This window comes from Peromyscus californicus, unplaced genomic scaffold, assembly GCF_007827085.1.
Source record: "Peromyscus californicus insignis strain IS unplaced genomic scaffold, ASM782708v3 Scaffold_15__1_contigs__length_86483966, whole genome shotgun sequence".
Lineage (NCBI taxonomy): Eukaryota > Metazoa > Chordata > Mammalia > Rodentia > Cricetidae > Peromyscus > Peromyscus californicus.
In genome coordinates this window covers 60,411,314-60,423,445 of record NW_026294447.1, presented here as the reverse complement: position 1 = coordinate 60,423,445, position 12,132 = coordinate 60,411,314, and the positions used below count along the sequence as shown (strand labels likewise).

Here is a 12,132-nt window from a genome sequence, read left to right as displayed (position 1 = left end):
AGCATTCAGAGATTATAACCTGGGCTTTGGGACAAGCTGTCTGTCCCAGCCTGTGGTCTGCTCATCATGCCTATTATGCTAAAGGTTGGTGCATAGATGAATCATGACCCCTAGGCTCAGTCTCTTGAAGTGAACTCAACAGCTGTTAACAAAGCCAGGAAGGGTCTGGGTTAAGCAGGGAAGATGCCTATGGTTATCTTCTGGCCCATTCCAGGCCTTTGCAGTCACTCCAGGCACCAACCAATTTAGCCACAGCAAAGCACTTCTCTCCCCCTGCTTGAAGGATCCCACCTCCTTGTCTCCCCAACTGGAAGTCTGGTGCTTGTGTTGCTTCTACTGCAGGTGCTATTATGCAGGCTCCAGAAATACCTCGTAACCAAACTCAAGGAAGTTGCCTTTCCCCGAGTCTTAACATATTAAATGACTCACCTGAGCTCAGGTAGAATCTTATTTCTAAGACAGTCCTGCTGCCCAGGGACCAGGCCCAGGAGTACCTGCAGGTCAGGCAGCCCATCCTCCCTGATGCCCAAGGACTGGGCCCAGGGGTACCTATAGGGGCTGTTAGAGCATGCTGACTCCCAACACCTCCGTGAAATTGGCCCAGTGTCCATTCTCATTATGACTGGAAACCTGCTGAACCCTATTCTCTTCTGCACCCCCATCCCAGTCTAGTGTTGGAGACCCCAGTAGATATATCTGGCATTTAGTCAGGAAGGTCATGCAGATGAACAGGAGGGAATTGGGTGTCACACACAGCAGGAAAACATTGATGCCCAAGGTGGAGAAGCACTTCAAGCTCAAATCTCCTTAATGAAAAGCATTCAACCACCAGGATCCAGATGCAGATGCAACCTGGGAGAGCTGGCCAGAGTGTATTTCCACCCGCCAGCTGTTTATTCCACACCTGGCCTTGGATGTCAAAGGTGTGATCCCAAGAAGTGGCCCGTGCCTTCTAAGCAGTGAGTGTCCAATGGGGGACTCTGAGTTATGCCTTAGGGAGCCATGCTGGTGACCTAGCCTCAGAAGCAGGGCTTGTACTTCCCACACACTAGGCTAAAGCTGCTTCTGATAAGGGACCTGGGACCCCGTCTCTGAGGGCTCCGCATGCAGGCAGCACCCCAGGCTCCAGAACTCAAGTGCCTGACCCTTTTCTGTAGCCTGAATTTTGTTCCATCCTCTCCAGCTGTCAGTTATTTGTTACCATATGACAAGCTACACCAAAACACAACAGCTGCTACCAGAAGCCACTGTCCCGTGGGACAGTGCTCTAACCTGGGTGGGTTTGCCCACGTGTAAGTTGTGCTGGTCTTGCCAAGGTCCTGGGGCATATGCCTTAAGACAGGATTCAAGAAGAGCTATGCATTTTTCTGTGAGACAAATGATTCATGTGGAAAGGTTCCTGATTGGGGCTGGAGAGATGGTTCAGTGGTTAAGAGCACTGGCTCTTCTTACAGAGGTCCTGGGTTCAATTTCCCAGCACCTCACAACTGTCTCTAACTGAAGCCCTCTTCTGGTGTGCTGACAAATAGCCACATACATAAAATAAACGAAAGGCTCCTGATTACGGTGGGATGGGAGAGGAGAGAGAAAAGAGCAATACCGGGGATTAGACATGGCGTGTCTGGCCAAGGCATCAGTCCAGCAAGCAGATGCCTGAGGTAGCACTGGTGGCAGCAAGAGAAGGATTCCAAGTGGCCAGTGTCAGTGTTCCCAGTCTGGTGACCAGACACCAAGGGCCATTCACTAAGGAAAACAGCTCAAAGAGAGGGCCATGGTGAAAGCTGTATGAGCACGTGACCTACAGGGGCCACCACCCTCACAGGTGGTGAGGAGGGAGAAGACCGGAAGAGAACGGCCGGGGCTGCTCAAGGCACACAGCTGTGTTCCCCTGTGGGACAGGGAGAAGGGACACACAGCCTAGAACCAGGGCGTCACCAGTTTCCTCCAGGAGTGTGACAGCCTAAGTGTGCAGTCGGTGGCGTGCACAGCAGGCATGGCCTTGACTCTACTAAGGAAAGAAATCTGAGACCTGCTGTGGGATGTTCTGGATGGCAAATGTGTTGCTCTGATTGGTCAATAAATAAAACACTGATTGGCCATTGGCTAGGCAGGAAGTGTAGGCGGGACAAGGAGGAGAATAAAGCTGGGAAGGGGAAGACTGAGTCAGAGAGACACTGCCAGCCACCGTGATAACAAACAGCATGTGAAGATGCCGGTAAGCCACGAGCCATGTGGCAAGGTATAGATTTGTAGAAATGGATTAATTTAAGCTGTAAGAAAAGTTAGCAAGAAGCCTGCCACGGCCATACAGATTGTAACCAATATAAGTCTCTGTGTTTACCTGGTTGGGTCTGAGCGGCTGTGGGACTGGCAGGTGAGAGAGATTTGTCCTGACTGTGGGCCAGGCAGGAAAACTCTAGCTACACTGACCCTCTCTTCATAGCCAGCACCTCACAAGATGCTGGGTACTAGGTTAAGTATATGGAGCATGGGGGCTGTGGGCCAGCAGCTATTGGCAGCCCCAGCCCCTTCTTTAATACTCATTTTCCTATAGCGCAGCTCAGAGATTGCTTGCTTTAAAGACATAGCTGCTACTTTCAGGCAGTCCTGGAGCACTGGAGAATTCCCTGTGGCCTTCACATGAGGGTGCTATAGTCACGCTTCCCTGAAGTCAGGGCTCGGAGCAAGTGGCAACCTCACATGAGGAAGAAACAAGAGGTGACCTGGTAGTTACCTGCATGTTTAGACTGCAGGAAGGGGACCTGGACCTGAGGTCTTCATGTCTTTGATTTGGGGACTCATGGCCTTTCCTGACTACTTGGAAACTTACATACATTCTGTGGCAGTCTTTGAAAGAGTCGTTCCCATTCGCTCTAGTCTTCTAAGTCCATACAGACCAAGCTTAAACAGCCCCTTCTGTATGGCTGTCCTAGCAGATCCACGGTGATCTGTGATAGGAGAGCGAGCGGTCCTTGGCTAGGACCCTCCCTGTCATCTCCCCTTGCTCTGTTTCCTTCTGGCTTATTTCTCCATCTCCTGCTGGGAAGCCCCAGGTTCGATCCTCTGCACTTGCTCCCTCTTGTTTTGCCCCTCTGACCACCACCACAAGTCTGACACACCATTCTTAGAGCATTATCTTGTCTCTGGGATGCTGCTTTCAGGGCTCCTCCCCAGCACATGGCAGTTTCTCAGGACAAGCTCCAAGAAGACTCTGCAGACACAAATTTGCTATGCCCTTCCTGCCAGGCGCTCCTGCAGCACTGGCTCTGAGCCATGTGCTTACCGATACCCATGGACTACAGGCTTCTCCTTTCTCTTATTCTAGGCTGTTAGTGCCGAGGCTGCTGGGTGGGCCCTCTCCCTCTTCCCCAACCTCCTAGCAGATGCAGAGTCACACAGAGGAACCCGACCCCATCCATGTAGTGCACATTTTGTTTGAGGCAATGCTGGTTTGCACCTTAGATTCCTGTAGTAGCTACCAGCTGCAGTGTGGACCGAGTGCTACCCGAAGGCTCACTTGTTAAATAAAGGCTTAGGCCCCAACCTGGAACTGACAGGAGGGGAGGGAACCTTTGAAAGGTGGGCCTAGCCGAAGTTTTTAGGTCACTGCGGACCAGGGAATTACCGATGACTCTGGCGTGCTGGCCGTTGGTCTTCCTGTTTGTTCTTTCTTGGTCCCATCTTGGCCATGAAGTGCACGGCTTTGCTCTGTGCTACCTGCTATTACCACTGGTCACAGTACAGTGCCAACAGGCTAAACAGCAAGACACTGTCAAAAGACTCAAACAGTCACGGGGAAACACCTTCACAACTATGGGCCAATAAACCATTCCTACGAAAGTTGATTTACTTCACTTGTTATTGTACAGAAAACTTACTAACGCATTATTCTAGCCAGAAAAGGGAAGGCCACAGAGGCTGCCAGTCCTCCTCACACTGCTCAGGTACTGAACCACATGTGGTTATGCTTTGCTGACCAGAAAGAAAAAGGCAGCAGTCTGCCTCTTCGGGGCTATAGGCTGGGGACTATGCAGAGCCCAGCCTCCAGGACCAGGTCAAAGCCTGGTCAAGCTGACAAAAGAAAAAATGTTAACGAGGAAAACCTGCTCTTACCCAGCCTCTATTCTCAAGTCCTCAACACCAAAACCTTTACGAACTATACACTGCAATTTGATGGCAGCTATCAGGTAATCACACACAAAAAGTAGATCTAAAAACTAAGAGCATTAACCAACCCCCCTTCTCCCTCTTCAGGTCCCCGCCCCAGCTGTTTGTTTCACAGGGTCTAACATCAGAAACCTAAGGTCTGTTTGGAAGGGGAGACAAACGCCCCACTCTGTAGCAAGGTAGAGACATGGGGATGCAGAAAATTGTTGTTTCATATTTTATTACATCAATGGCTTGAAAATTTTATTTAACTTCAGCAAATATTGGAAATAGAAAAATGAATTCTGCAGAATTTCACAAATAAATTTCCCAATTTCCACTAACAAATGTTATAATTCAATGGCTAAGCAGTTATAATGCTATGGACATTCACCACAACGACTGTGCTGAACTATAAAACAAGCAAAGAGAGACATGGAAATATTACTTACAACAGCATTATTACAACATATTTTCTTTAAAATTTTAACATGGATTTTATCACTCCAAAAGATATACAGCATTTCCGTTATATTTGCAAACTTAACCTTATACATCTTTTAAAATTTTGAAAAAATTTTAAGCAATCTAAAAAGCACTTAGCAAAGTTTTAAGTCTACATAATGGAATGCTATCCACTCCAGTATAGATTTTCATCTTAGAGAAGGTGACTGTAAACACTCATTATTTTACAACATGCATAGACTCTACTGACCTTCCTTCTGAATTGTAACGTTCCTGCAATTGTGCTTTACTACAGTGAGGAGAAGCTGCAAAGACCCAGGGGGTGGCGGGAGGAGCATTGCACACGGTCATTAGGCTCAGATGATCTACTGCCTTAAGTCAATCTGAGGCAAAGTTGACTTGATACTAAAAACTTGAATCCTGGGTCACTAGGTGTACAAACAGGATAGACACGAGAGGAAGACAGGCTCTGTTCTGTCTTTCCTTTGCTTACATGAAAGCAGGGATCCAGTTAGTGTAATGCACTGTTTGGCTTATTTTTGGTGTGCAATTATACCAATAGTACATCTGATATTTAGAAAGATAAAAGCAGGGTATAGTTGCAATTTAAAGTGACAATGAACTCACTTAGAGTGGTGTGTAGTACTGAGGAAACTGTATATAAACAGAAAACAACTGCTTAATTAGTCCACCACCGTATGCTTTTTGCCTTTTGCTTTTTGATTGAGTTGTGACCATCATTGGGTGGGTCTTATAAAAACTACCAGAAACCATCTTTAGGGAGCTGTCTTGACAAAGAGGCAGTGGGAGTGCTACACGAACCTCTGCTCCTGCTGACACAGCACCTAACTGTGACACCACTAGGCTGATCAGCTCAACTGAGGCATGGGGACCCAGCTAAAGAGCTATGTTACAGAATTGATCACTGCTGTTGACCAGTCAACACAATATTCAAGTAACAGGGTGTTTAAGTGGATAAGCAAAAAGAATTACCTAAACACTTTACATGTCTACATAAAATTAAATAAAACAAACTTTTAATGCATACGCAATACAGTTTATATCTTTAGGGATCTCTAAACTAAAAGTTAGACTATTATTTGTGTCCATGATACTATATTTTGCACAATAACTTATATTTAGAAGATTTTCCCACAAAAATATATAATTATGACATTCACATTGATAATTTTTAAGAACACAAAGCTTAAGTGACATTCCACCAGAAGCAGGCCTCATGTCCAAACCTACCCTGCTGATGCACCTAATTTCTGACACATTGAACAGTCACAGTTCAGGACCAGAACCCTCAGCTTTGAAAGCTAAGTGATCTCTTGGACTTACATCACTGCAGACTGTGTCACGAAACGTTTAAAACATGAAGACTATTCCAACAGCCCCCAGGCACAGACCACTTCCGTCTTTTTGTCAAATGAAAATGGTATGCCTCTTTCCCTTGGAGAAAGGCCAAAACCAGCTGCTCTGGTCACGACCACTCTGACACCCGACTCTTCACAGCTGGAGGCCACTCGGTGCTCAGAACCAGGAAAGGACAGTACAGAATGAGCCTGGTGCCTGGCACAGCCGCTCTGCTTACCACACCGTCCAAGATGACCGTCACGTCAAAGCACTGCCCAGAACAAATCTGCTGGAACAAATACTAACTAAGGAAAGTAGCCCAGGCACAAAGACAGACAGAGAGCCACTGGCAGAGCGAGAAAGCCACTGTTGCAGCCACCCACACTGCTTCTGCTCACTGGAGAGAGGACATGCAAAAGCTAGGTGCCTGTGAGTGACAGGCAAAGCGTTGGCTGACCTCTGACCCCACTGTGTTTTCCTTCCCCTTTCTGTTACACAGCAGCAGGTTTACGATAAGAACACAAAGAAAAGCTGTGTTATTCTGTCACCTGTGCCGACAAAGGGACAGTGCCTGGGCACTGCTCCACAGGCTTTTCCTGATCAGTGGGCACCTGGTGTGGGACAGGATGAAGCAAGTCCCTCTGTACTCTCCTTTGGAATGACCTATCTCCAGACTTCTCAAAAAAGAATGTACACTCCACCCCCAATCTAGATTTCTATAGCTGAACCTCTTTCTAAAGAGAAAATCAGCTAACTTAAAAAAAAAAAAAAAAAAAAAAAGGAAGGTGCTTAGGAGTCAAAACATCGAATTTTAATTGCATATTTTAAATTCTTAAGAACTCCGTTCATACCTTAAAGCATCTACTTTTTTTTTCTTTTTGGTATTGAAAGCAGAAAAAATATTCAAACACTGCAAACAACAACAAAAGATATTTCCACATGGTTAGTGCAGTCTCAACTGGCCATGGATGCTAGAACGCAGTCTGACCGGCTGCTCTCAACCCCCTGCAGGCCCAGAGTCTGGTAAGAGAGCAAAAGTGATTCTGGAAGTCTCGGAACCTTTGTCAGAAATCTTTGCTTGTTCCCAGTCTAAACAGGTGGCATTGCATACCACTCTGTAGATTGTGTCCTTTCATCTTGGTCTCACTAAGCAACACATCCATCACTTTCCTGTCCTATCTGCTGCTGAGAGAGAGAGGGGATGGTGTATGTGTGATCACACCAGTACACAATGACACAAAGGGACACATGGAGTGACATACAATGGACAGGCACACCAAGAGAATGAGAGCTAATGGTGTGTAGCATCTAGAAAACCATCCCTAGCTCCCCTAATGTCCTCTACTAAACTGCCCTGACATTTCAAGTCAAATCTGCAGAAGCTCTCCCCATCTGCTACACCTCAAAGATGTCATCTTTGGCAAGCAATAAACTTTAAATAAGACACTTGAACAGAAAAGCGATTGATAACATGGTTGCCAGAAGGAGAAGGCACCAATTCCAAATGTACAAGCACCAGGTACAGTGATATGAACCAAATCTCTCGGAGTTGGGTGATGATAGTGGTAGCTGAGGAATCAGGAGGAGATGGGGTGCACCCACATCCTGGGATTACAATGCTGAAGGCTGGAGGCAGAAAGCATTGAGGTCCACGTTCCCATTAAGCTACAATGTCCAAGGACAGTTGCTGCAAATGAGCTTTTACCTCTTGGAAAGGGAAAAAAGGGAAAGAGTTAGGGGAGAGAGAAAGAGGAGGAGGAGCCACCTGATTTATAAACCATAATTCTGCCCTCTGTTTAGGGAAACAGGAGTTGAATCAGGAAGCTTGGTATGATAAAGGTTACAATGTGGTCTGCCAATGGGCTGTGATTTCCAAAGAAGCATGATATTACTTAGGTGGCTGCCCCAGAAAAGAAGGGGGAGAAATTTTCTAGAAGGCCCACAGGGCCTTCGGAGAATTACACTATGCACAAAGTAGAAACTGCAGGCCATGCAGGAACAGAGCTGGGCCTTTCAAGACTACCTGTTCTGAAGCTGTTGAATGGGAGAGCTGCCACTGAAGGGGCTCAGGGGAGCCAACTGGAGGGTAGGTCCCAGACTCGAGGGAGGTGTGCAGGCCGTGGGTCCCCCAGCCCTTAGGCAGAATGAGATGCAACGGAGCTCTCTGGGAAGTCGTGCCAACATGGAGGAACGAGCAAAGAATTAAGGCAGATGGAGCACAGGACTGCAAGTGTATGCCTTTTTTGGTAATAGCTGCTTGTCCACAGAGATGTGATGCAGATGGCTAGGTGATGTCTTGTAATACCTGATATCTGGATAACATGTCGTCCATACCAAGTGTCCAAAGCTACCAGCAGTTTTCATGAGGCAGATGCATATCTTACGTCAAGGACAGAAGCAGCCTGAAGGAGGAGAAAAAGGAAGAAAGGCGTGAGAACAGCAATCAGCACACACTAGCTCTGGTGTGCTCCAAGAGGGAGAGCAGGCGTGCGTACACTCAGCAAACCTGCGCTGCAACACAGCATGACAAAAACCCATGCTCCCAAGGCGGAGAGTGCTGGCCCACCTTCAGTGAGTTTTTCTCTTTCTGAACTTTCCTATCTGCAGAGCGTGTACAAAAATGATGCTTTCTCGGCAAGGTTAGATAAAATAGCTAAGGGGCATGTCATCACATGCCCTGGAAAACAGGGCTGCTCAGATATGCATAGTAATGATTACATGTACTTCCTGCCCCTAACTTTTCAATGCTTCCTACAAGAGCCCAGGGCATGAGAGAAGTTATTATGTCTCTAAAGGAGCAGTTAACACTTAGGCAAAACTTACTGCTAATGGTGAAAATACCTCATATTTTGTTTAGCTGTTCTATGTTCCAGGGCCTTAGACTGGCCCTACACTAGGGTAAACTGGGAGTGTTTCATACTGGAAATGTATAGATTCTGTACATATGCCACACAGACTTTCTTGTAGAAAGCACTCAAGAATCTAGTTCTCAAAGTTGCCATGTTGCAGTACTTTCCTTACAGAAGGAAGCATCTTGAGGCCCTGCAAAGAAGTGACTTTCCTTTCCTTCAAGGTATTCATCAGTGTGGTCTCCAGGCCAGAGCCCAGAGCAAAAACAAAACAAACAATACAAGCCAATCAACTCCAAATCACTCAGGAGTGGGTTAAGGAAGAAGAGAAAGTAAATTTCCTCAGAAAGGTAAATCAATTCGTAAGTTATTGGACTAGTGAACAAATCCAGATGTGATGACTGTCTAGTCTTGGCCTCATATACATGAGAAGAGGCAAAAAGTGTACAGGGGTAATGCCGCATTCCTGGGGTAGGTAGTGGCAGCAGGTAAGCGATCCCAGCACAGGAAGTGGAAGGGGACAGATCTGTCTTTCCTTCCTTACAGCTCTGATGAAATCAGTGTCACCATCTCCAAAATCACAGTGTCAGGCATGGTCACAGAAGTCCCAGCAGCCACAGGACCTAGAATTATCATTACCAGCTTAAGCTAATCAGCCCTGGACAGCATCAAAAGCTGGAAGGCAGCTGGTGGACATCCTTCAAGAACTCCTAAAGGCATCCAGACTCATCCAGAAGGTCAGGCCCTGACAATGGCCGAACACTTGAGACCTGCCTGAGTGCAGGACACTACTCAGCACTTCTGACAGCTTTCACTCCACGTGCAGAAGGAAGCCAGGATGGAGTTGTGACGTCTGCAGGCCACAGTGATGAGCTACCTAAGTCAGCACACACACTACTGCACTAACAGGACAGAGCTGCTGAGTACCTGAACTACAAGGTATTTCAGCAGCCCTGAGCATGGCCTGCAGGGAGACCACCCCTTCCAGATTTACCTCATCTTCTTCCTCAGGGATCTTGATGGAGCTGTCGGGGGACTTGACAGGGTTCTGGTTACTGGGCCCATTGGTCTCGTCTTTGCCATGTTCCGCTTCCCATTCTTGTAAAACTTCATCTATGTTGAAGCGGCGCCGATAATTTACAAAAAAGTTCTTCACCTGAACGACTGACTTGTTCCCAATCACATCTGAGATTGCCTGAAAATCTCGCCCATATTTCCTGATGGCTAAAGACAGAAGAGAGTATTCTTAAAAATAATTTTTAGCATAGGAGAAAAACCATTTTTAAACTTGTATTTATTTATTTATTTATTTTTATGTACGTTGAGAATTTTCCCCACACTTATGTCTGTGTACCACATGTGTCCCTTGTGCCTGCAGAGGCCAGGTCAGATCTTCTAGAACTAGTTCCAAATGGTTATAAGCTGCATGTGGGTCCTGGGAATTGCACCTTGGTCCTCTGGAAGAGCAGCCAGTGCTCTTCACCATTTTTAGAAATCACAACTCAGGTTGGTGAAATGGCTGAATAGGGAAAGCACTTGCTGATGACATGAGTTGGATCCTTGGAACCCACCAAAAAAACCCAAACAACAACAATAACAACAACCAAACCAAACCAAACAAACCCAACTGAAGCTTACCTCTTTATCCTAGTAACATACCATAGAGGCTTTTCACCACAGACTTAGCATGTTATAGCGGAGAAAAGCACGGCAGTCACCTTTAGCTTACAGACGACACATAGAAGGTTCCTAAAATCCTGCCCACTAGAAATATTTTTTTTTCTTTTTTTTCGTTTTTTGGTTTTTCGAGACAGGGTTTCTCTGTGTAGCTTTGGTGCCTGTCCTGGATCTCGCTCTGTAGCCCAGGCTGGCCTCGAACTCACAGAGATCCACCTGACTCTGTCACCCCTCCCACCCACCCCCACACCTGCCGAGTGCTGGGATTAAAGGTGTTCACCACCACACCCGGCTAGAAACCTTTCTTAAAGCATGTCATTATCATACAAGTTGCTGAAGTTCCCATCAAGTCCCTCATGACTGTGGACATTCTGCTTTGCCTTTTCAGAATCCTTAGTTTGAGAAACATCTCCTGTCTTAAAATGCTAATACTCAGCCAGGTGGTGGTGGTGCACACCTTTAATCCCAGCACTTGGGAGGCAGAGCCAGGTGGATCTCTGTGAGTTGGAGGCCAGCTTGGTCTACAGAGCGAGTTCCAGGACAGCCAGTGTTAGTTACACCAAGAAACCCTATCTTGAAAAACCAAAAATAAATAAAGCTAATACTGTCTTTTGAGATTTGAACTTACCCATTCAGAGTGCAATAAGCAATTCTAAAATATAATACACTCACATCCTTAGACAACTGTGGCTTTCAGGTTAACTTATGAGAAAGGGTAAGTGACATAGGCCTATAATTCTAGCCCTTGGGAGTTTGAGGCTGGAAGATTTAGAGTTCAAGGCCAGAAAAGCAAAAGGTGAGACTTTGTCTCACAAACTAAAAGCATGGGCTGAGTATGTTTCACAGTGGTACAGCATCTGTCTAGCATAGCCCTGGGTTCAATCCTTAATAACAACCCATGCATGAAAGTACACACACCTAGGAGAAAGACATGGCTACGACACTGTAATCTTCCACATGAGTGAAGTGATAGCAGGACGGAACATAGCATTTCCCTCACATGTGCCACAGTTCCCACGTGCTAAGGGGAGCTCCCTCATACCTTGTACAGCGAGAAGCTGCTCTTCCGTAGTCCATCGTGCGTTGCATTTCTGAATGACCTAGAAAACCAAATGGATGGTCAACTTATTACATGTGTCTTTATGGCAGCTTAATCAACTTCTTTTCATGTCTGGATTTTGATATCAACTAGCTAGGTTCCTAAAATTTTGTCTCTATCTTTCTAAAACAAGGCATACTGGAGACAAGTACCACATAGATATCAGAATTTTAAGCACATAAACTCAGCCCTAATTCTGAGATAAACATAATCCTACCTCTGGAAGTCGGTAAGGCTCTATTCCACCATCAAGCTTTTCTTTAAGAGCACTGTTCGTTTGTTTAATGTTCTGAATCTAAGAGAGAAAAAGAGTTTCATTTTAAAAATAAAAGAAGACCAGAAAAGATATCTTTGACAGAGAAAACCGCAATATTCCCACAAGCCTAACTAATCAAGTACAGTATCTCTCTGTCTTCACACAAATCATCATTTTTCCCTATATTTTTGCTTGACTCAGCATACCTAGCTTTTCTATAAGCCACGTTATTGTGATTTTCCCACAGATACCAGAATAAGACAGACAACAGGTATGCCCTT

At 46.0% G+C, this 12,132-nt stretch overlaps 1 protein-coding gene across 2 annotated transcripts in view; it reads right to left on the bottom strand.

The window, feature by feature from the left end:
• Nucleotides 1–4,370: 4,370 nt before the first annotated feature.
• Rcor1 (REST corepressor 1) overlaps nucleotides 4,371–12,132 on the bottom strand; it is a 91,522-nt gene continuing 83,760 nt past the window's right edge. The window contains exons 9-13 of one of the 2 annotated variants that reach the window (XR_008218426.1): nucleotides 11,813–11,890; nucleotides 11,539–11,596; nucleotides 9,814–10,043; nucleotides 8,276–8,372; nucleotides 4,371–7,677 (exon numbers count right to left, since the gene is read on the bottom strand). Coding sequence is in view for 1 of the 2 variants with exons in the window: in XM_052739048.1 (XP_052595008.1) it covers nucleotides 8,331–8,372; nucleotides 9,814–10,043; nucleotides 11,539–11,596; nucleotides 11,813–11,890 (408 nt within the window). In the remaining variant the exon portion in view is untranslated. Of the gene's footprint in view, nucleotides 8,373–9,813; nucleotides 10,044–11,538; nucleotides 11,597–11,812; nucleotides 11,891–12,132 lie in introns of both variants that reach the window. The other variant, XM_052739048.1, reaches the window with a different exon arrangement.